Source organism: Notolepis coatsorum (genome assembly GCF_963971535.1).
Source record: "Notolepis coatsorum genome assembly, chromosome: 13".
NCBI lineage: Eukaryota > Metazoa > Chordata > Actinopteri > Aulopiformes > Paralepididae > Notolepis > Notolepis coatsorum.
The window spans coordinates 62,030,934-62,057,187 of NC_140177.1; the positions used below are offsets into that span (position 1 = coordinate 62,030,934).

At 42.6% G+C, this 26,254-nt stretch overlaps 1 protein-coding gene across 1 annotated transcript in view; it reads right to left on the reverse strand.

Moving 5' to 3' along the window:
- The window catches only part of clcn2a (chloride channel, voltage-sensitive 2a), a gene marked incomplete at both ends in the record, with an annotated part of 204,996 nt that overhangs the window by 40,064 nt on the left and 138,678 nt on the right, over window positions 1-26,254 (reverse strand). Inside the window, 5 exons of the mRNA XM_084327681.1 lie at window positions 12,567-12,651; window positions 15,130-15,255; window positions 15,352-15,430; window positions 15,882-15,905; window positions 20,936-21,016. Coding sequence (XP_084183807.1) covers window positions 12,567-12,651; window positions 15,130-15,255; window positions 15,352-15,430; window positions 15,882-15,905; window positions 20,936-21,016 — 395 coding nt within the window. The remainder of the gene's footprint in view (window positions 1-12,566; window positions 12,652-15,129; window positions 15,256-15,351; window positions 15,431-15,881; window positions 15,906-20,935; window positions 21,017-26,254) is intronic.

Sequence of the window (26,254 nt, forward strand, 5' to 3'; positions counted from 1 at the left end):
GGGTCATCACTGTTGATGGAACTTGTATCCATAATGTTAACAGGCCACTCTTCCTCACTTTTGGAAAGGAACTCCGGGCCGTGGATCCATCTACTGCAGGTGAGAATGTGTTCAACTTTCACCCCGCGGGAGGCCTCGTCTGCTGGGTTCCGCTTTGTGTCAACGTACCTCCATTGTGAGATATCTGTAGCTTCTCTGATAGCAGCAATCCGATTAGCAACAAAAGTGTGAAAGCGCTTTGTTTCATTCCTGATGTATTTTAACACCGTTGTGCTGTCTGTCCAGAAGGTCGAGTTTTCCAGTTCCAGTTGTAACTCTGATATCAGGAGCTTGTCAACTCTTGCTGCCAGTACAGCAGCTGTCAGTTCCATCCTTGGAATTGTCACACTCTTTAAAGGAGCAACCCGTGCTTTTCCTAGAACAAAAGACAGGTGAACCTTCTCATTATTGTTTTGCAGCCTCAAGTATGAAACTGTGCCATAGCCATTCTCGCTGGCGTCAGAGAAGTGGTGTAATCTGGCACCTGTGAGCTGTCCAAAATCTTTGGGTTGAAAGCATCTTGGCACACTAAAGGTGCTGAGTCTTTTCAAATCCTCTAGCCACCCCACCCATTGTAACTGATACTTTTGAGGAATACGCTCATCCCAACTGTAGTCCAGTTTACATAAAGTTTGCAGCAACATCTTGGCAGGTAATGTGAAGGGTGCTAGAAACCCAACAGGGTCGTAGACTGAGCTGACGACAGACAAAAGACCTCGCCTTGTGAATGGTCTGTCCTGAACTGACATTTTGAACCTAAAGGTGTCAGTTTCTGCACACCATTGTAGTCCTAGGGTTCTCTCGACAGGAAGGCTGTCCCTGTCGAAGTCCAGTTCCTTTACGTTCTTGGCTCTTTTTTCAACATCAATGGTTTCCAACACAGATCTGCTGTTGCTCATCCACTTCAACAATTGGAAACCTCCCAACTGGCATACGGCGGTAAGGTCTGTAACCAAGGATATGGCTTCTGCCTCTGAGGACACAGATTTCAGGCAGTCATCCACATAGAAGTTGTGCTGGATGGTATCCGTTACGTGGACTGGGAAGTCTGCTTTGTTGTCTTCAGCCGTTTTCCTGAGGGCAAAGCTAGCACAGCTGGGTGATGATACTGCACCAAACAGGTGGACAGTCATTCTGTACTCAGTGAGTGGCTGTGTTAGATCACCTCCTGGCCACCAGAGGAAGCGAAGGAAATCCACGTCCTGCTTTGCCACGTGGACTTGATGGTACATAGCTTTTACATCAGCCATAATTGCTACAGAGTCTAGGCGAAACCTTGTGAGAACTCCAAGTAGGGAATTTGTCAAGTCGGGTCCCTGAAGTAGCTTGGTGTTGAGTGACACTCCCTTGTAGCTTGCTGTACAGTCAAAAACCACTCGCAAGTCTTTCTTTTTAGGATGGTGTACCCCGTGGTGAGGGATATACCACACCTTTCCCTCTTTTCCTTCCAACTGGTGCTCTGGCACTCTCTCCGCATAGCCGTTGCTTATGACGTTATTGAGAAAGTTAGTATATTCTTCTTTGAAGATAGGGTTTTTATTTAATTTCTTTTTTAGGCCGAGGACTCTTTGCTCAGCAAGGTGGCGGTTGTTGGGCATAACAACGTTGTCCTCTCTAAAAGGCAATGGCAAGCAGTAATGTCCATTCTTTAGTTCGGCTGAAGTATTGACAATCTGCATGAACTTGAGGTCTTCTATGGACATTTCTGGCTTGTCTGCTGTTGATTTCTCATTGAAGTCATGGTTGTATTGTTCAACCAACAATTCCTCTATCTGAGCAATGGAAATGCGGTTGGCTGTGACCGTGGGGCAGCCAATCCCACCGTCACCGCCTTCTCTCAACGGTCCATTAACAACCCATCCCAACAGGGTTTTAACAGCGTAAGGTCCTTTACCCCTGCTGTTTATCACTTCCCATGGCTCCATTGCGTCTGGAGTGTTAGTTCCTATCAACAACTCCACGTCAGCGTCAATAGCAGGAATTTCCACAGTGTTTAAATATGGCCAAGCATACAAGTCCTTCTGTCGCGGGATGTTAGATCGAGTCACAGGCATCTTGTGTTGGGTGTACACATCAGGCAATTCAATGTAGGTGTCACTGTTTAGTGCTGCAACCTCTAGTCCTGAAATGACTTGACTGTTGACGAAGTTTTCTTGGTTCATTGTTTTCATCAGGAATCTAGTGCTCCTTCCTGTCAAGTTGAGCTTCCTCATGAGTTGCTCAGAGCAGAAAGTGGATGAACTGCCGGGGTCTAAGAATGCATAGGTTTCTAAGACTGTGTTGCCTTTCTTTGCCTTGATTTTGACAGGTACAATAGACAAGACGCAATTTTGTGCTCCGGCCCCTATGTGGCCACAAGTTTTGGGAGTGGTGACTTGACTCATTCCGTTTTCATCTCGTGTGCCATCTTGTCGTGATCTTAGTTCTTGCCATTCCCTTTCATGAATATGGAGAATGGTAGGATGTCTTAGGTTACATATTTTACAAAACAACCTACTATGGCACTGTGAACTTATGTGCCCGACATGTAAGCATCCAAAGCAAGCACCCTTTCTTTTTAGAAAGTCTATTTTCTCACCATGCCGCTTCTTCTCCATTTTAGAACATGTTTCCACACTGTGACCCTCTTCACATAGCAGGCAGGATTCTCTTATTGGTTTGTCTCTCTCCTCTTGATTGTCAAGCTCAACGGGTGCCACAAAGGTAGCAAAACTGCTTCCTCTCTCCTGCAGGCGTCCTTGTGAAGATTTGTTTCCAATCTTTAACTTTGACATTGAGACAACAGTGTCTAGAATGTCCCCGTACAGTGGGTCAGATGCGATAGACACTTGTCTTTCAATGAAGGTGACAACTTCACTGAAACCTGCTTGACGATGGTGTCTCTCCTGGTATTCAAAAGCAATGTTTCTCCATCTGTCCCTGAGTTTGTAAGGTAGCTTCATAATTATTGCCCGTAGGTTTGATGGCATGTTCATCTCAGACATATAGCTGATGTCTTCCATGGCATTACAACAGATGCGTAGAAACAACGAAAATGCTTGCAAAGCCTTGATATCCTCTGATTTTATAGGTACCCATCCAAACGCTCTCTCCATATATGCAGTGGCTATTTTCTGCTCATTTCCAAAACGTTCATGCAGAAGAGTTCTTGCCTTGTGATACCCCCTGTCGGATGGCATATGTTGACAGCTCTTTACCAGCTCTTTAGGTTGCCCTCTAGTGTACTGCTCCAGGTAGTACAAGCAGTCCACACTATTAACAGCCTTTCCTTCCACTCCATGTTCAAAGGCTCTAATGAATGTGTTGTATTCAAAAGGGTTTCCATCAAAGATTGGTATATCCCTGGGGGGTAGTGATAAGGAAACTTGCTGTTGCACAAGTAATGCTGTAATGTCATTTTGCTTCTGCATGATCGTGAAGATATTGCCTTGATCCTCACTGCTTTGACTGGGTTGCTGCGGTGAACATACAGCAGGAGGTAGGTGTTGAGATCGCTGTGGCATGCTTGCAGCGAAGGCACTTGGTTTTGTTTTTGTTCCGTGAGAACTGATTTCCTTGTGCCGAGTGGCTACAGTACTGGGCTGCTTATATAGCTTTTGGTGTGATTGAGTTGGTCTTGCAGGTTTGCTGCCTCCTGTTGGTGGAAATCTGTATTGCTGTGTTGAATCCATTGGCTGTGCATCAATTGCCATTGCAGGTTCACTCCCTCTTGTTGGTGGATAGCTGACATGACAATCCGACATTGATGGAATGAATTGTACAGCAGAGGGGTTGAGAACAGCCTTTTCTTTTGATGCATAAGAGTTCATTCCATCTGTAACTCTGCTTTCAATGTCAGACCCTCTGTTCCTGAGAACATTTACCTTAGCTGTCTGAGCAGCAATTTGACTTTGTATTTGAAGCAATTGTCTTTTTTTCCTTATTTGTGCCTCCTGGGCTTCCATTTGTGCTTGCTGGGCTTCCATTTGTGCTTTTAATTGTACCTCCTGAGCTTCCATTTCATGACTTTCTTTTAACGCCATTTCCAATACCACGAGTGCCGCCACCTCGACCTGTGCCAAGATGGATGCAGAAATGTTTGATGACATTGAGTGTCGGGTAGAACTACCACGTGACACCCTTGATTTACCCGTATTGGAAACACTGTCATCTGGCCCAATACTATTCACCTCCTCGTTTTCATTTGACACAAAGTTGAAGTTTGAACCATCATTATCAAGACCCTCGTTTGTATAGGACACAGCATTGTTATTTGAACCGTTGTTATTCAGAACCTCATTTGTACTCGAAACAGCATTGTTCTTTGTGTCAACCACACCCTCAGTTGCATTGGGCACATCATTGAATTCGTAATCATTGTCATCAACTTGTGTGGGCATGCACTGCTCCCTATTAGCACACACCCATTTCTCCATTTTGTCAATGATTTGATTAACATTGTGCAGGTGACCTTGAAACCATTCTGTTTGTTTAGACATTTCGTCGTCGGGTAATAGAGGTTTTAGTGATTCATGTACCCGTGTAGTTTCACCAACCAACTTCCACAGTGTGTCGTGCTTAATTTGCATGACGGAAATATTTTCATTTGAGCACATCATTTGATCCAACTCTTTAGCTATTTTACACAATTGTTTCAGTCCAAAGTTCCTTTCTTTATGCAACAACATGATCTTTGTTTCCAAAGCTTTAAATGTGGGCTTAGAAAGCCTTTTGCCAAGTTCATTGTCTGTTTCATCTTGATTGACAGCTGCCTCCATTTCAACGTTAATTTCCTGATTCCCCACGCTACTCATGTCTACAATGTCAAGCAATAGGCGGAGGTTTTATATAGAATTCTTGGTAGGATTTGCCTGTATCCATTTGCGCGAGGCGACTCCTTCCACAACTTTATTCCATTCATTCATGAATCCGTCTCACCGTAACTTCTTTGATGTGCTGTTCCGCGTTGTTGATATCGTGGTTGAATCGGCAGAAACGTCAATGAAAAGGGGCGCTGTTCCTTGACTCCTTCCGTATCTGTCCGTCTTCGAAAACAATCTTGTTTAGAAGCTTATCTTTTTACTTGTGTAAGGGCAACCTAACAAGAAATGTTGCCAGTGAGGGAATACTGGGTGAAGCTCTTTCCCACGCGTGATGCTTGTTGATAATAAAATGATGTCTTCTCCTTGGTCACTGTTGAGAGTGTTTTATTACTACTTGCGGTGTGGACAAATATAAGCATACAAAATAAACTCAAAAAGTGACTCAATGTAACTGAAAACAAACAAACGAGCACGGTAAAAAGATAGTGTGGCTTCCCTGTGATAATTACCCAAATTCCCTGCCGCTGCACACCTGTGAACCCATACATATAGACTGCACCTAAGCGCACATGAGCCCCGCCTCCTGAGCCCACTGCCTGCTAATTGGTCAACACTTTCATGATGACAAGGTGCCTTCATACAGTAACATAAAGGCAGAAAATCATTAAATTGGCTACAACAGGTATGTTAAGGATAATTGGATCATTCTGGGATATCCGGTGGTGTAAGGGAGGGAGTCATACGCAAAGGTTGTGTTCATGGAACACAATCCTGTACGACTCTCGGTGGGAGGGGAGGGAAGGGGATTTTTATTTGTATATATGTATGTTTTTAAGCTCGGCTCTCAACGGGACCTCACTAGTTGGATGTATATCTATTATTGCCTCGCACTCCAGAAGCATTACCAAAAACGACACTACAACATGTATAGATTATGGCTAGTTTGAATATAATGATCTGGAACACCGGGGGAATAAATAACCAACTCAAACGCAAAAGCGTGCTCACACTGATGAAAAAAGAACAGGTGGACATTGCTCTGCTAAGCGAAACGCACATTCTAGAGAAAGACATAGATAAATTAGCGGACAACACATATTATAATATTAGTCACTCTTCTATTGGTACGAGAACTCGGGGTGTAGCCATAGTCGTTAAACGTAAGTTGAATATTGAATTAAAGGGAGTATGGTCTGATGTAGAAGGTCGGATAACTATAGCTAAGATTGTACACAAGAACAGGAAAATAGCGTTGGTAGCGGTATACGCCCCAAATTTGTACGAAGAGGATTTCTTCACTACACTAACCAATGCAATGTTAGACATTCCCGATTACTCATTTATAATAGGTGCGGATTTTAATGCCATTTGGAACCCAAGGATGGACAAATCTTACCTCGCCTTTTCCAGCGAACAAAATAATTCATCTAAGGCATTAAAGGATTGGTCGAAGATTACAGGTGTAAATGACTTATGGCGATTACTTAATCCCACGACCCGAAAGTACTCTTGTCGATCTGCGAGACATAACACATTATCCAGAATAGATTATGTCTTTGCATCACAGAGACTATTTGATAATTATGAAGTGGAAATGATACCCAACGCAGATCACTGTTATTTACTCCTTAAAGGAACATTTGGTATACTATCCTCCCGAGCCCCAAGATGGCGATTTAACTCGATGCTGCTTAATAACAAGGAATTCGTTACACAACTCAAAGAAGCTCTTATAGTATTCCAACGGGAGAATGCAAACTCGGTGCAAGACCCCAGAATAATATGGATGTCGGTAAAGGGAATGATCAAAGATTTCACTGATAGCTTTTCCTCCAAAATGCGCAAGAATCAATGCACAAAACTGGCTGAGCTGGAAACGCTTTACTCAACGTTATTTAATTCTCTAAAATACAACAACTCAACTCGATTAGAGAATCAAGTTAACGTACTAAAAATAGAGATCAATGCCATATACAGACAACAATCGGAAATACAAATACGCAGCACAAGACAACAGCAGTACTCCCAAGGTTCTAAACCTAGTCACCTATTAGCCATGCGATTAAGAATTAATGCAAAATTTGCAGATATAACTACCATTAGAGCACAACAAGTACTTGAAACAGACCCTGTAAAAATAAACGATACATTCAAAGAATTCTACTCCGACTTATATAAATCAGAAACGACCTTCGATCAAAACAAAATGGACACATATCTTAATCAAATTATTCTCTCTAAACTTTCAGAGGATGACGCTAAACAGTTAGAAACACCGATCACACTAGAGGAACTCAAGAAGGCCATATCCGAAATGCAAAGTGGTAAGGCTCCTGGAAGAGACGGTATCCCATCAGAAATGTACCTTTCTTGTTGGGACATAATTGGACCCTTATTACTAAATATGATCTTATACTCAGTCAAGGAGGGGAACTTCCATAAGAATGACAATATTGCACTCATAACAGTCCTCCTTAAAAAAGACAAAGACCCCAACGAGTGCGGTAGTTATAGACCTTTAAGCCTCCTCGGAACCGATATCAAACTGTACTCTAAGGTATTAGCCATCAGATTACAAAAGCATATGACGTCTTTAGTTCACCCGGACCAAACTGGCTTCATAAGAGGCCGCCTGATCACTGATAACATAAGACGAATACTGCACATACTAGATGCCGACAAGGATGACACCATACCTAAGGCGATGCTGTCCCTGGATGCTATGAAAGCCTTTGACAGGCTGGAATGGTCGTATCTATGGGCAGTATTAGAAAGGATGGGGTTAGGAAAAGGATTCATTGATATGATTAAAGTATTATACAAAGACCCATCGGCCATGATTACAACAGGTACAATCATCTCCAAAATCTTTCCGGTATCACGCTCAGCCAGACAGGGTTGCCCTCTTAGTCCCGGACTATTCGATCTATCATTAGAGCCTTTAGCACAATATATAAGACAATCCCAATCCATAGAACCAATCGTAATCAAGGGCACACAACATAAAATTAGTTTATATGCGGACGACGTAATATTGTTCATGCAAAACCCCAACACCACATTGCCTCATCTGCTCAAGTTGATTGAGAACTTTGGTGATTTATCGGGATTTAAGATAAATTGGCCGAAGTCGGCTTTCCTTCCACTTAACACCCCTGCAAAAAAAGATATAACCCTCCCAGGAGAGATACCTATGGTAAAACATTTTAGATGCTTGGGAGTGGAAATATTCCCCACCATAAGACAAACGGTGAAGCACAATTACACAAAAATCCAAAACAAAATCAAAGACGACCTTGATAGGTGGGCAAAACTTAAAAACTCAGTACAAGCACGGATATCAATAGTTAAGATGGATGTACTACCTAGAATCAACTTCTTCAGTTCAATGCTACCGTTACCCCCTCCAGAGGGTTACTGGAAAAGATTACACTCCTCCACATACAAATTTATTTGGAATAACAAACCACCACGTATAAAAAGATCCACCGCACAGAGAAATAAAGCAGCATTTCCAGATTTTTTCCACTATTTTAAGGCGTACACATTAAGACCATTGACAACATGGTTTGATCCCCAAGCATTAGTATCCTGGAGAAAATTTGAAGAAAACATAGTAGCCCCACATAGACTGAAGGACATAGCATACACTAAACTACCAATCAAGCACTGTGAACGGAAATTTGGCCCCATAATTACTCATGCGATCCGGATATAGCGTGAAACACAAAAAAAAATCCTAACCCACATAAATGGCACAATCATACTCCCTTATTCAATAACAATGCACTCTTAATTGAAAAACGACCTATAAGATTCCCTAGATGGGAAGAGCAAGGCATACACTCATTAGGGGATGTTTTTAACAAACAGGGTTTTTGTAGTTATGGAGAAATATGCAAAAAATTTTATCTCACCAAGTCCACATGGCTTTTTTACATACAGTTACGGCTATGTTTGAAGTCTCACTGTGTTCCATTAGACATACCAATTGAACACCACAGATACCACAAATTCTTCTATGAAAGAGAGACATCGAGAGGTTTTGTTTCAGATTTTTATCATCAATTACTAACGTCCTCGTATGAAACCCTCCAACTAGACTCTGCCTGGAGGAGGGATATACCAGACCTGGAAAGTGACTTTGATTGGCAAGGAGCCTGGGCAAATGTCCGACTTACATCAAGGAACCCGGACCATCAACAAATCAATCTTAACTATATTCACAGGACATACTTGACTCCTATAAGACTGAGCAGAATGGGTCTTAAACAAGACTCCAAATGCTCCCAATGTACAAATGGGGACGAAGGGACATTTATGGACATGTATTGGGACTGCCCACCAATTAAGACATTCTGGAAAGATGTGACCCAACAATTATCAAAACTCGTATCTTGGAATATACCTGTACACCCCTCGGTATTACTATTGAATGATGTTTTTGAATTTGCAGTAAATCCACAGCTAAAGAGATTGGTTTTATCGGGTATCACAGTAGCTAAAAAGCTGATCGCATCACGCTGGTTTCAACCGGAAAAAATTTTCCGGAAAGTTTGGTTTCTTACATATCTCGATGTGATTTATCAAGAAATATCTACAGCAAGAATTCTGGGTCTCAATGAATCCAAAATGTCAATGTGGTTAGAAGTGGTGGAGAGAATAAAAGCTAGCTTATAATTAGGGATGTCCGATATTATCGGCCGACCGATATTATCGGCCGATATCGGCAGTAAAATGTGATATCGGAAAATATCGGTATCGGTAAAAAAAAAAAAAAAAAATGTTTTTATTTTTATTTTTTTTACATTTTATTTAACCTTTATTTACCCAGGCAAGCAAGTAAGAACCAATTCTTATTTTATTTATTGTCAAAAGTATGCATGTTGGTTTAATTCAACAACAAGAGATATGTAATGTTAATTTTAACTTTTTTAATTATCATATTTTGCACAGATAATGCTTAGATTTAGAAAGCCTTTTGAATGCATCCAGTGGAATTATTAATTACCTGAAATTATTCAGTTTTTTGGGGGGGAAACCCTGCATATATCGGTATCGGTTGATATCGGTATCGGTATCGGTATCGAAATTAAGAGTTGGACAATATCGGAATATCGGTATCGGTAAAAAAGCCAATATCGAGCATCCCTACTTATAATGGTAGTGTCTGGTTAGGTGCGAGGGATAATGGCGGTACTATCCAAGGTGGGGTCCGGGAGGGGGGGGTTCGATGTGTGTAGGTTTTTAGATAACAGGTATTAGGGGTATATCCTATATAAGACAATTAACTAAAATGTGATTTCATTGGATGTGCACTGACAACTAATGCTTGTATATCTTATCGTGTGTTGTCATGTTTGTTTATGTGTTTGTTTAAAAAATAATAAAAAAAATAAATAAAAATAAAATAAAAAGGAGAAAAAGTGGATAAAAAAAATAATATAGAATAGGAGGCTTATAAATTACCTTATTATAGCCAATTCGCACATTTATATATATATACATAATCTATATTATCTTTCAAATGCCCGAGTTCTATTTGGATTTAGTATCACCAGGCATGCATAAGAACAGATAATGAAATCTACTGTACTTTTTTATTTTCCCCACAGTGCAACCGTTTTGAAACTAATTTCAGATCTAATTGTTCCTACATGTTAACAATAGGGAAGAGAAACTAACTGCCTTTCAATATTTGTCAAAAACTTTACCTTTTGTGGCTTATTATCCCGAATAATAACAGTTATTGAAATAATTCATACACCTTGAACCCCATAGAACTTTAAGGGAAGTGTAGTTTTCCAAAATTCCAACGCAGAACCAGACCTGGAGAAGTCTGCTACAAAATGGCCACAAAAAACTACAATTCCCATGGTTCAAAATATCCAAAATGGTCGCCCTCGCGAAATAGACTTGACCAAATCAAAAAGTAAAAGCTATCTAATAACACTTTTAACCTATTGCTAAACTAACGTATTGATGATAATATACATTCTACATGCTGTTGTGACATGTTTATGATGTTTATACTTGAATATGTTTGAAATAAAAATCGCTACTTTTATACAACAGTCTGAAAAATATTGATTTATGACCAGATGTCATTTCGGGACCGGTCAGGTGGAAGAGGTTAAGGATGGCACCCAATAACGTATATATACGTGGTTGGCCACGAAACGGTTAACCCAACTTTATACGTGAGTGGCGTCCAATGAGTTAACACTTTGATTACCACTGGTGAACATGGTAAAACCCTGTTAAATGCCACCACCGACTTCAATGATAGCGTTGTGAACGCATATTCTCTCTCTTAAATTATGGCTATGTGTCTAATCTGCCTGTCGTTTATCAATGACTTGTTTGCAGTCAACATTGTCGAAACGGATTGTTTTTTTTATCTTCATTTCCGTTTTATAGCATTTTGAAAGCCCTCGTTTTCAAGGAAAATATAAAGATTCCGTGATAAAAGGCATTTACTAGAATATTCTAGAATACAAATTTTTCTGCCTATTTATGAATAGTTTTCAAATAAACGCTAGATTATCGATAGTATATGTGTACTTATGCATGCTATAGACGCAGGCTGAAAAATCGATTCTCTTATTTCCTCATCAGCGATCACAGCCACACAGCCACACACAGCATAGGGCAAACGCTTATATCTCTGTGAAAACAGGTCTGATTATCCTAAGACTGGTAAAATAGATTCCTTACCTGAGATCAGATGTTATCCAAAAAGATTATTCCAATTCCTGATCGCCATTCCAAATATCGATCACGCTTATTGATTACAGTGTTGGTACTGTAAATACATAATCATCGCTGTTCTGAGGACCGGCGATCACTTGGTCTCTTCAGATGCCTTGACGAAAAATTAAATGAGCAAACTGACCACTCCCCCTGTATCAGTCTGAGCTGATGGGGTGCAGTTACACAGGGAGAGACGATAGGGGGCGGTCCCAATTGAGCTCAGAGAGACTCTGCAGCACTAACCCGAGGCTCGATTGATGAAATATGAATTCAAATCGCCAATAAAAAAAAATACGTTTGTCGTCGTCGGCACTCAATGGGGGGTCTGATAAAACGAGATATGTCGTCGCTGGCACCGAAAGGGACATGTCAATTAATTTGGGAATGATAATATTTCTCCAAACCTATTTAGAATCCTGGCTATCCTTTTGTTTACACTTGGATTAGAGATTATGCATATTATTCAGGGGTAAAACAGAACACACTTGAATGGCACAGTAACAACAACAACAACAACAACAACAACAACAACAACAACAACAACAACAACAACAACAACAGTAAAACAGCATCATATCTAGAAATTGACCTCTCACATTGGGAATCCACCTTCAGAGAGCTGGATAAAACAGTACAGATGGTATTAATGAAAGGGTAGTCTCACATACTCACAGTGGCTCAGGCTGTGGAAGGGTCAGAGGTCACCTTGTTATTTTTATTTTATTTTTTTTATTTTATTGATCTTTTTCCCCCTCCATTTTTCCTCCGATTATCTCCCATCCCACAACTACCCGGACCCACCCGCCAGCTTCTCCCACCCTCTAATACAGCCAATTGTATTAGTGTGAACGGCCAGCCAAGCTGGTGACAACCCCGGAGCTGTGAGCTGGATTCAGCTCCGGGGTTGGTGACGAACGCAATCTCCGCTACGCCACCTAACCGCTCTGGTCACCTTGTTATGAACATACTAACCCAAGGATGGCAAATGCGGGCAACTCCTGGAGGTCAAAGGGGAAGTCCAGGCGAAAACGGGTCTTAAATAGGGCTGTAATGGTCTCTGCAAGAGAGATTAATATAGATTATTATAGATGAACCATTAATACTGTATATTGATCTAATTCATTGTGCTACTCACAATGACACCATGCATGAGAACACCCACCTACCTCACTACACAAACACACACGCTCACACACACTCGCTCACACACACACACACACACACACACACACACACACACACACACACACACACACACACACACACACACACACACACACACACACACACACACACACACACACACACACACACACACACACACACACACACACATTTCAAATACTTTTAATTAGAATTCAATACAATACGCTTTTGAGGACATTGTACAGAAAACCTCCTCTCTGCTACACAGCTGGGCTACTCATTACAGTGGAGAACAAACTAAATCGTGACATCTGCTTGGCCATCCTCCTCCCCAACATGTCTGCAGCCCTTAGCCACTAACTGCAATGACCAAAGCTGCTCAAATATCCAGACCTGTGATCTGTGTGGTATTGATACCTGGCCAGCTTGTCCAAGAAAGCGTGTTCCAAATACAGGTCAAATGGACAGAAAAGCACTTCTGGGCATTCTGGTGATTCACCACCATGGTAAATAGATGTAAAACACAGCAGCAGCCAACTTGGTGACATCATGTCTAGACTGTTCTCTGTCCTCTGATCTTCATTGACAAAAGTGATATCAGGACACACACACACACGCACACACGCACGCACACACGCACACACACACACACACACACACACACACACACACACGCACACACACACAGGGTTCGAATTATCACCTGAGAGCTATGGGGGCCCCCTGAATTTATTTTTTTTAGTATTTTTTTCCTGAAATTGTGGCTGTTTTCGAAGTCATATTTAGAGGAATATCTCATTAGGATTAGTCTAATACTAGTAATAATGACATCACACAACAGTCTAATCATTATACTATTGTGTGATGTCATTATTCAGTCTCATTCTTAAACATCAATATTTGTTCATTTTCTTACTCACCTCTGATATATAATGCCATATTTACTTATTTGCATTTTGCATCTGATCAATTACAACAATTTAATTTGAAAAAATTTGACACAATTTATGAACTTGAATTAACATTTATTCGTCTCTGCACTTATAAATCAAAAACTAACAAAATAATCTAATGTAAAATAAATAGTTGTATGGCACAACAGCAGCATTTATCAGGATACAGTAAGTAACATTATCATCTGATAATAAAATGAACATAAAATAAATACTTGTATAAATCTAAATAAATAATGTTTTTTTTCATCTCTGTGGCAATGTGCTCTATGATCTGTGCACAAGAATGATCGGATCGGTGAGCTGGCCCGACTGTGGCACCGTTCAACTCATTAAGTGTCATAAGGGGGTTCAATTTGGTGAACGGCAACCTTTCTTTAGCGACAGTATATGCTGCCCTGAATGAACTGGCTGTCTCCTTGAGCAAAGCAGATGTGATTTCGCTCACTTCCTTCTGGTTTTGACTATTTCTATAGCTTGCTTATGAGCAATGCTATCACTGTGCAAGTATATCTTCTTCCTCAACTTCTTGCTCTGAGATCTAGTCACAGTCCCATTCATCCACTGCTCTGCCAAATGGGCTCCAAATGATTTATTTAACATGTCTTTGGCGTTTTTACATGGAAGGCAGCCAATGCATCCCTCCTTGGCAAATAACCAGCTATATTTATTTTTCCAAAAGTTCCACTGACTCGGACCCCAGCATTGTGGTGGTTGAGTAGCAGCACAGTCCAGGTCTAGTGGTGGAGACTCGGGTCTGGCAGTGGCAACCGGCGCGGTAACAATAACAGGTGCACTGTGCACAGGAGCAGCAGAGCTAACACTAGTACTAGCACTAGCAGTGTCAACTTCAGTGACAGTAGCACTGCTAGCTGCTACACTAACAGCGTCAGTCTTTGGCCTTTTTATAAAACCAAAGCTGTCCAGCTTTGTACAGCCTTGCGGCGGGTTGAGCCATTTTTTTGGGCGGCATGTGGCGTACTGTTTAGTGTTTATGTTTTCAGTTGCAGGACACGGACCGGCAGCTTTCTGTTTACAGCAGCTGCTTGCTGCTTCTTCTTCACTAGGTTGGAGTAGCGTTAAACTTATGGGCGATGCTCATGGGCGACGCATAGCGGCTTGGAGGTGAAATGCAGCCTATTCCACAACATTAATTACTCGGTTATTTTAAAAACTGAAAAGAAAAATATGATCTATTAACAATTTATTTAGGTAACATAAATAATACTAATTTGTACATAAAAAAAAAAAAAAAAAAAGATTATATTATTTTTTTGAGAGACCCCCACAGGGGGTCTTGACTATGGGGGCTCAGACTCTAGCTATGGGGGCTGAGCCCCCATTGGCCCCCTCATAATTCGAACACTGCACACACACACACACACACACACAAGCACGCACACACGCACACACACACACACACACACACTCCTCACCCTCCTCTTGGTTCCAGACGGCAAGGACTCTGAAGATGAAGGCGCTGAACGTCGCAGCAAAGAAGCCCCTCCAATAATTCCTCACGGCGAAGAACGTCGACGTGACCTCAATGCTGAACAGCACCCCTGCAGCGTGCACACATAGAGCAGAGGGAGCGATATTACACCCCTGTTTAGCATGATGACAATCTTCCACACTGTTGTCATATCGTATTATCTTACCTCCAATGGGTGCAGCGAAGCAGCAGCCCACGCCCACTGCACAGGCAGCTGACAACATCTCTGTGTTCCTCAACTCGTTCTAATAGAGGGATAATCAGATATATGGACAAACACACATGTGCACACACATAAATACACACATACACACACACTAACACAAACACCACATATCGCCCCGTGCAAACACACAACTCACACAGAACACTGTTGACAGGAAAACAATCGCAAACAGTTTACGAATGCAAACAGCTTTTCTGCAGCACAAGGCTCTTTACATCCAGTGAAATCACAGATACAGTATGCACGATGACATATGGGGCGCCATAATTGAACACCGGTGCCGAGTGTTCAAATCACGGGATCGATGCATCGATGTGACGGGGGCTGAATAACGGAATCGAACAAGGCCCAGACAAATGGGACAGTATCAAACGTGATTATGTAGCACAGCTTCTAGAGGTAGACAGCATGGGTTATTCATGCTGATGGAATTGGCAATAAAGGAGCGATTTGACTCGTGGCGTTCCTACCTTGTTCCCCTCGAAGGGCTCTTCCTTCAGCAGTAAACGAGAAAAGACAGAAATATACGTGAATACCATCCACCTCCAACGACAACACAGAGATCAGATGGAGGTCCCACATTATTATCATATCTGCGTTCCGAGTCTTTATCCAACAATGTGCTGAATGAACATCTCTCTGGACTGATTATGTTTGCTGTTCGCATTTTTGACCTGCTTCAAGTCTTTTTTTGATCCTCCAATCCCTCTGAAAATGTTTGTTTGAGATCAGGTCAAAGGGCAACAGCAGAACCTCCTTAGTCTGAAATCACTCAGGAATGGAAGTCGTTCATTAGACTGAAATGTTAGGATTATTGAAATATGCATGAAAAACACATTTGCAATAATAATAATAATTCAATAAAAAACATGGCAAAGTTGTTTCCAAGTGCTATAATTGTTCAGAAAATGTGTGTGTATATGTATCATGTGTTTAGGGATAAGCAACAACCAGGTGAAACTGTGCGCTGTGAACGTCATTCAGCGGCAGTCACGATGATAGTGGGGTTAACTCGCCATCGCTTGAGCGCCAGACCAGAGTATAGTCGGGTTTTAATCGTTATTTCTTTTATTAGCGATACCCATTCATTTTCATCCATCCAGCCTGATGTTATCGTTGGGAATGGGTCTGAGCTCGCAAAAGGGCAAATACCGCCGCCTACGCCTTCCAGTTGGTATTGCACCCCATTGGGAATGGTCTAGTTTCTATTCTGGGACATACACCTGCGAGGCTGCCCCCCCCTGCAATGCTGTTGAACGTGGCACGGACCTCCGCACCCAGTACTTCAAATGGCGATGAGATAATTGGATTATTTCTTTTGCATTACATCAGATACAAGGTAAGAAGACTATATATAAATTTGATCGTTGATCTGATATGTCTTTCTACCGCAATCGTGGCTGTGTGTGTGTGTGTGGCTGTGTGCCTTTGAGTTTGAAGAGGCTGCGGCGGAGCCCCGCGGTCCAATGCTCTTTTCATGTATGCACAAGGAAGGATAATACTGATAATCTAGCGTTGATTTCAGGAAGATATGATAATCAGGCGAAAAATTACAACGTGTTTAGTAGGGGTGGGAATCGCCAGAGACCTCGCGATACGATACTATCACGATACTTGAGCTGCGATACGATAGTATCGCGATACTCGATATATCGCGAATATTGCGATATTATTATTATTATTATTATTATTTTTTAACTGCAAAGTAAAACTGTCAACATGTTTTATCTAATAAAATAAAGTTCAGTCTGTTCATCTCACTTCAATCATTTTTATTGCAGAACATGGTATTTTCTCAAGCAGACAGATGTAAACACAGCACTGTAATCTATGTTGCATGTACCTGACAAACTGAACTGTTTGTATTAGTCATATTCCAACTTAACTGAATGCACATGTGTGTGTGTGGACTACTGTACTATTACAGGTATTGAAATGAACAATGCAACTTCCTTATACAAAAAAAAATATATATATTTTTAATTTTAATTTTTATGAATAATTAAATATCGATACTTGGCGTCCCTGTATCAATACAGTATCGCCACACAAAGTATCGCGATACAACTACGTATCGATTCCCCCCCCCACCCCTAGTGTTTAGTGTATTCCACTAAAGGGCTATTATCTGTCTTTCTCTGGAATTACTCAGAGGCACCCAAAGTTATACTCATATTCAAAAGGCTATAAAACGGAAATGTACTGCTTTGTACATGTTGACTGGATACAACTAACTGATAATCGACGGGTGTATTAGACCCATAGCTATACTTTAAGATATATTTTAAGGACTCGCAAATCTCACAGTCCCCACATTGACTCAAAGCGGTGGCGCACTAGCGCCATCACGCGGATTAAGCGGTGGCGCTGAATGAGTTAAACCGGTCAGTTTGGAACACTGAGGTTCAGATAAACGAGGCTCTACCGGTTCTACTGTGGCTCTACTGGACAAAGGAGGTTCTGAGGTTTACAGTTATGCTGCCATATCTCTTTACTCAACCATCTTCCTCCATATAGGGGTTGTGTGGCTGGTGGTTTGTGGAGGAGGAGAGTCCTCCCGGTGATAGACTCACCTCCAGTACAGAATGACCTATATCAAACCCTGCCCTCTTTTTTTGACCCTCCAATCACAACTGTTGCTTCCCAGTTTTGATTGGAGGATCAGGAAAAGAGGGTGGGCTCGGGGGAGTGGAGGGTCAGTGTGTGTCCTATAGGAATGGCAGAAAGTCAGACAAACCTGTCAACTTGTAAACAATGGATATGTTGCAAGAGATGGGAGGGGAACACAGGATATGTGTAAATGTGAGAGGAGAAACACACCACAGCCATCAAGGATCCTTTTAATTACCTCCCGCGTGTGCATCCATGGCGCAGTGAGTGCGTGTTCGGGCTTTGATGAATAATTTAAACAGAATTGGATATCAACCACCAAATATTTGCTGTATTTCGGCAAGTGATTTTAGGCAAGGGGTTAAGCATGACGTCTCCGGTGAGGTTAAGGTTATGGTTAAGGTAAGGGTTTTCTAAACAAACATGCGTAAAAAGATGTGGAGAGTGTGTGTGTGTGTGTGTGTGTGTGTGTGTGTGTGTGTGTGTTGTGTGTGTGTGTGTGTGTGTGTGTGTGTGTGTGTGTGTGTGTGTGTGTGTGTGTGTGTGTGTGTGTGTGTGTGCGTGCGTGTGTGTGTGCGTGTGTGTGGGTGTGTGTGTGTGTGGGTGGGTGAGTGTGCGTGTGTGTGTGTCATGCTTTTGTCTCATCACGTCTGGACTACTGTAATGCACTTTTTTCAGGCCTACCTAATTCAAGCATCAAAAATCTTCAACTCGTGCTAAATGCGGCTGCACGGATACTAACTAGAACTAGAAATTTTTATCACATCACACCAGTTTTGTCCGCCCTACACTGGCTTCCTATCCAAGCCCGATCTGACTTTAAAGTGCTACTCCTCACCTACAAAATTTTAAATGGGCTTGCACCGCTCTATCTATCCGATCTCATCTCCCGATACTCGCCCGCTCGTGCTCTGCGCTCACAAAATGCGGGGCTTCTATCGATCCCTAGGGTTAAAAAGAAATCCGCCGGCCACAGAGCCTTTGTCTACCGCGCTCCCTACCTGTGGAACAAATTACCTGCCGTCATCAGGGGCGCCTGCTCTGTCGAAGCTTTTAAATCCCTGCTTAAGACTCATCTTTTCTCTCTCTCCTTCAACCTACCCTGATCTCACCTGGTCGGGGACTGACCTTTAGATTAATCTGTCTAGTTTAGTTAGGGTACAGGGTACTACATGGTACTACAGGGTACTACATGGTACTACATGGCACTGCAGGGTACTACATGGTACTACATGGCACTACATGGCACTACAGGGTACTACATGGCACTACATGGCACTACAGGGTACTACAGGGTACTACAGGTACTACAGGGTACTACATGGCACTACATGGTACTACAGGGTACTACATGGTACTACATGGCACTACAGGGTACTACATGGTACTACATGGCACTACATGGCACTACAGGGTACTACATGGTACTACATTGTACTACAGGGCACTACAGGGTACTACAGGGTACTACATGGTACTACATGGCACTACATGGCACTACAGGGTACTACATGGTACTACATGGTACTACAGGGCACTACAGGGTACTACAGGGTACTACATGGTACTACATGGCACTACAGGGTACTACAGGGTACTACATGGCACTACAGGGTACTACATGGTACTACATGGCACTACAGGGTACTACATGTCTGCTCTTTTGCAGCACCACAAACATGGGAACTCTCTAACTCCTCCCCCCCCCCTTCCCCCCCTCCCCCCCTTTCCTCCCCCATCTCTCTGAGTGCCCGTCTCCTAGCGCCGACTAAGGTGATGGATGCCTCGGGGTCTTGGCCAAGATTGCAGTGACTGCTCTACATGCACCACCGAGGCCTTGGATCAGTTATTTACCATCGTCTGTCCATGGTCCTGTCAACTGATTAACAGTATTAACAGACTGTTAACAGATTAACAGTCAACGCGGTTTCATTGCTGGGTTAAGTACTTCTATTCTATTCACATAATATGCTTACTTCATATATCTACTCCATTCACATATATGCTTACCACTTGTATCTATTGCTATGTCCGCCCACTACAATCACATGAGCTGTCTAACGCCTGTCCCGTCTCCCTGTCCCCCTGTGAGTTGCTATCCTGGAGTGCTGACCGGAGTGTCGGACGTGCCGTGATGAAGGCCGGGAGGTTGCGACCCCCTCTGCGTGCCCCCCTCTCTCCGGAGGTCTCGTAGTGGTGACCGGAGTGCCGGACGTCCCGCGATGATGTCGGGGAGTTCGCGACCCTCTCTGCGCCGCCCCCTATCTCCCTGTCTCCGGCTGTCTCTGAGCAAAAACCGGAGTGTTGAATGTCCCGTGACTAAGATGGGGAGGACGTGACCCTCTTTGCGCCGCCCCTGTGCCTCAAATAGATCCGCTATCAGCTCTATCTTCAATCTTTCAAAATGTTCAGTTGCTATCGCTATTAGCTCTATCTTTAATCTTTCAAAATGTTCAGTTGCTATTGCATGCACTCATCTGTGTTTCACTACACACTTGAGTGCATGCTTACCAACTGGTAGTCTGCAACACTACTATCACCGACATCTAAGAAGGGAGATCCCCCCTTGAATGGCCCTTCTAAGGTTTCTCTCCTCCACACTGCCTGTGGAGCATTTTTCCCTATTGTTAGGTTTTAGTGAGTTTTTCCTTACCTTCGCGTGGGGTATGTCTGGGAGTGCTTGCATTCTTTCATTTATTTGCATTTATCTTAAATTTTTTTGACCTTATGGTGTTCTTGTTCTGTTCTGTTCTGACTTATTGTTATGTTTTCTTCTTGACTTGTTTAAAGAAGACCTGTACGGCACATGGGGACATTAACGTGTGTTGTCGGGCCTTATAAATAAATTTGATTTGATTTGTGTGTGTGTGTGCGTGCGTGTGTGTCATTTGGACTATGCAGGTATTTCTCTCACCATGTAGATCCCTCCAAATAGAGCATCCATGCATTTGCTCAAAAGAGCAGCACACAGACTGGCGACGTGGACGAACGGGCCCTGGCGGAACAGAGAGAGAGAGAGTAAGATATGAGTAGACGAGCCGGTAACTGCAAGGGTAAAGGCAGATTTTAAATATTGAATCAAATACTTGGCATTATTGCCAATATTTCAACGATGATGCCATCCTGTCAGCATTATCAGTAATCCATTCTGTAACGTCCATCGCCGGGACTTTGATGTGACAAGAAGAGGCCAGGGTCCTCATTTATCAATGGTGCGTACGCACAGATATGTGCGTAACCCGTGCGTATGATCATTTCTAAGCAAAGTGTGGGACTTATCAATTTGAACGTGTGCTTGACTTTGTGCGTATATCTACGCTCAGCTCAGACCGTGCGTACCTGGCGCCCAGCGGTAGAATATGAAGACTGCAGACGGACGGCATATGCTTTCATCAGTTTCATGCATTAGTTTCAACGCGGAAATAAGCTTTCGTGCATTAGTTTGACTGACGTGTTCTGTATGACCCCCCGTAATTCATTATAGTTAATTGTAAAATAGCGACAGTAGTGTAATTATTGTCAAAACCCTCAATTCGGCCCAGAAAATCATCGGCTGCCCTCTCCCCTCACTGGAAGAACTATACAACTCCCACTGTCTTAACACATTGACCGCCGGGCATTGTGCCCATCTCATACCCCTCTCTGCCACCGTTAAAAGCCTATGGAGATGTTTACCTTCTTTGCAGGGCTATAACTTTTTTTTTAATTGCTATATTGACATTACTATGGCCCATTCAACATCGATTATCTATCGTTCAGGATGTGGGAACGTTATACTTTTTCATTCATACATTGTTGTGTTAATACCTTCTAGAATATAAGTATGTTTTTAATCTTTTCTGCTGTAATTCCAAAAACGCTAGTTATAGGCCCAAACGCATAATGATAGATTATCGATTGCCGTTTCTTTCCCATACACGCTATATTAAAAAATTCAAATGTATATGATCGGTATACATTATGCTTCATCATGCATGGAGGAAAGGGGGAGGGGTCGTTTATAATTCCTTGATCATCAGTAACGGCTTTATGTAGGTTGGGTGGATATATTGATCAGACTGATTACAAACAAGGAAACGCACAATCGGGCTAAAAATAACATTATATTCCCCTATATATAATGGGCCGATGAGACTGGCGGTGAAAGATCCCAATTATTCGACGGCAATCGCCTAGGTCCATTTCCGGTTTGTATGGCGCAATAAACGCCGAAATCATATCGATTATTACGTTTAGAAAGCGATCCATATGTACTATAGTGTCTGTCGGGAGTCCCATAACGAGATGTGACTGCCGGAGGACTTTCCTCGATGCACCGATGGCACTTCCGGTTTTTGCGAGAATGTAACTCGCCCGACCATCCACCAGGCGGCGGGTCCAGCTAGGGCATCGGGGGTTGGGTGGATGAATTATGAATGCCATGGCAAATTCTTTTTATATTGATCTAAAAAATGCTGTGCAGCGATCTTGGCAGACAACGCATGGCGGGCAATAACGCTGGAAAGCATTTCCGGCGCTGGATGTGTTAAGAAGGCAGTCAAAATACTGAAGGACCCACACCACCCGGGCAACAAACCCCTCATACGGCTACGCTCGGGCAGGTGTTTCAGTGTCATGCCCACCCGGACTAACAGACTGAAGTTTATTTTTTATCCCAGGGCCATATGTGCACTAAACTCAGCTAAAATGTTTAACAACAATCTCCCCTGCACCCCCCCCCCCCCCCCCCACGCACACAACACTAAGGGATAGTGCAATTATCTTTTATACCCCCCTGTTTATGTTTATGTTATGTCTATTATGCCTTACTCTTGTTTTTATATTTAATACTGTGTTTAGGACTGTGTTTTTATGATCTAGGACTGTGTGACGGCTAGCACCTAGGGCTGCATTTAAAATTTTGTTGTAACACTGTAACAATGACAATAAAGATCATTCTTCTTCTTCATAAATAGCATTTGGAATAGGTCTTTCTTTCTGAATGAATGCAGCATGGTTTATATATAGCGTTATGGGAATACTACGGGGTGTACTGACTGCGCTCCGCGTAACTCAACTCGTTATTATTTTGCGCATAGATTGCAGAAATACAGGAACGTTTTGATTATATTTAAAAGGCTTTGCCATTGTTAAACTAAATAAGTGGAATTTCGAAGCTGTAAGCAGAATACAAGTCATACAGTATGAACACCCATGATATAGTGTTCTTCCCCCTTCCTACTGTATAAGAAAGAATTAAAAACGCATTGCAACGAGAACAGAGGTTATTTGTTGAGTTTATATGTATTACAAAACCCTTGCGATAAATGTGTCTTAAATTAATGAAAAGCATACATGCTCTGGATACAGGTAGCATATATCGTGTGGGTGATACAGTATATGACTTGTATTCTGCTTACAACTTCGAAATTCCACTTGTTTCGTTTTACAATGTCAAAGCCTTTTAAATATAAATCAAAACGTTCCCGTATTTCTGCAATCTATGCGCAAAATAATAACGAGTTGAGTTCTAACAAAGAACGTATTACATGCTGGGTAGGCTGATAGAGTAAACTGTAAATAAAATAGCCTATAACAGTATAAAAAAGGTTAGGCTATAATAGCAGGGGTTCCCAAACTTTCTTCCCCAGAGGCCCACGATTCCTTGGAGACGTCACATAGGAATATGATATGATATAAGGTATACTGGTCCGTCAGCGAGGAGATAGCCCACAGCGGATAGCCATTAAATGCCATTTGAGAATATAGGCTATTAAGGCAAAACGACGGCCTATAGCCTATACATATTATTTAATGTTTTCATAAGCGTAAAGATACAGCTAGATTAACGATCAAGTTAGTTTACTGTATGCAGGCTTCGCAGGGCTGTGCCATGTGTTATATATGCGCAAGTTACTGTTGCATAATGTAGGCTATGCTATTATATCTAATTTATATAGGCTACCTAATACCGACAACAAAATAGATTGTATGCCTCTACAAATCATATTATACCCGGTAGCCAATCGAACGAAACGAATAAAGGGATTCATATGCAGCATGGTTATAATGACATTGACACCAACCGCCAAACAGTGGTCATCTGTCTTTATTAGTATTTTGCGCTGTCCAGGCAGAATTGCAGCAATGGTCTTAGGGAGTCGTTGATAGTTTCAAGTTTCAAGTTTCTTTAATAGTTGTCATACAGAAGTACAGAATACTTTTATACAAAATGCTTCTTACTGTTACGCTCCAGAGACTGTGCTAGACAAGATAAGTATGAAATAAAATAGTATAGCATGTAAATTAGAAGTAAAAAAAGAGGTCACAGTGTTCAGTATAGACATATGTACAATGTTCGATGCAGAATAGAAGTAACTGAGTTACCATATAATATACAATATACTATGCAGTGTACTAATATACAATACTTTATAGTGCAAAGCAGAAATGAGATGAGGTACAATTTAGGTACAATTTACAGTAAGGTGTACGAGTTGTAGTGCAAATCCTTTATCAATAAATATAAAGTGTGTTTAGGTGATCTAAAGTGTGGAGAGTGGGTGCTGCAGTGTGTTGTTTGTTTAAAGTGAGTGTGTGCGTGTGGATGTGTGTGCTGTGTGCATTTGATGGTTGTTGTATAGTGTTTATTGTTCATTGAGCAGCCTGATGGCCTGGGGATAGAAGCTTCTTCTGAGTCTTTCTGTGCTCGCCTTGAGACTCCGGTATCGCTTGCCTGACCGCAGCAGTTCAAAGAGGCAGTTGTTTGGGTCGCTGGAGTCTTTGATAATTCTCTTAGCCTTACCCATGCACCACTTGTTGTAAATGATCTGGAGAGTGGGAAGCCCCCCTCCAATTGTGCGTTCGGCTGAACGGGCCACTCTCTGTAGTCTGCTACGGTCTTGTGCGGTGCTATTCCCAAACCAGGAGGTGATATTGCCAGTCAGGATGCGCTCTATTGTACATGAGCAGAAGTTCTTAAGGATCTTCTGACTGACTTGGAACTTCCTTAGGCGCCTGAGGAAGTAGAGGCGTTGCCATGCCTTCTTCACAACACTGTCAATGTGTGTGGTCCATGTCAAGTCCTCGGATATGTGGACTCCGAGGTAAAACTGTTCACTCTCTCAACCGGTGCCCCGTCGATGCTGAGGGGGCTGTAGTCCCTGACCCCGACCTCCTAAAGTCCACAATCATCTCCTTTGTTTTGCTGACGTTCAGGGAGAGGCTGTTCTCTTGACACCATCCCGCTAGGACCTTGACCTCTTCCAGGTAGGCCCTCTCATCGTTTGCAGAGATCAGGCCCACCACTACTGTGTCGTCAGCAAATTTGATGATTGTGTTGTTGTTCCGCTGTGCCACACAGTCATGTGTGTACAGGGAGTAGAGGAGGGGACTCAGAACACAGCCCTGGGGGGCCCCTATGTTGAGAGTGATGGATGAGGAGGTGCAGTTGCCTGCTCTCACCACCTGGGGTCTGCCCGTCAGGAAGTCCAAGACCCACTGGCAGAGGTCATAGTTCAAGCCCAGGTCTCTGAGCTTGGCTATGAGTTTGGAGGGGACTATGGTATTGAATGCTGAGCTGTAGTCGATGAACAGCATTCTCACATAGTTCCCCTGCCTCTTGTCCAGGTGTGATGCTGCTGTGTGCAGCACATGGGCTATGGAGTCCTCCGTGGACCTGTTGGGGCGGTATGCAAATTGCAGGGGGTCCAGGTTGATGGGGAGGGAGGAGCAGATGTAGCCCTTTACTAGCTTCTCAAAGCACTTCATGGCTATGGAGGTGAGAGCTACAGGGCGGTAGTCGTTGAGGCAAGCAGGCTTGGATTTTTTGGGTACAGGGATAATAGTGGAATTCTTCAGACAGGTGGGGATGACAGCCTGTTCCAAGGACAGGTTAAATATGTCAGTGAATACCGGGGCCAGTTGGTCGGCACAGACTTTTAGGACGCGGCCGGGGATACCGTCCGGTCCTGCTGCCTTCCTGATATTCACTTTCTTAAAGGTCCTCCTCACCTCATGTTCTGTTACCCTGAACACTGAGTCTCCATCAGCAGCCCCCCCCCTCCATTGCAGTGGCTTGTAGGCTGGTGTTGTTATTCCCAGCCTCAAACCTTGCATAGAAGGTATTGAGATCATTTTAGTTAGTCATTTAGTTTAGTTCTCAGAGTTCGCTCGGGTTAGTCCATTATTTCACATCCCATGGGGGTGTTTCATTACCATATATGGATAATCATGCACAAGCATTGACGGTAAG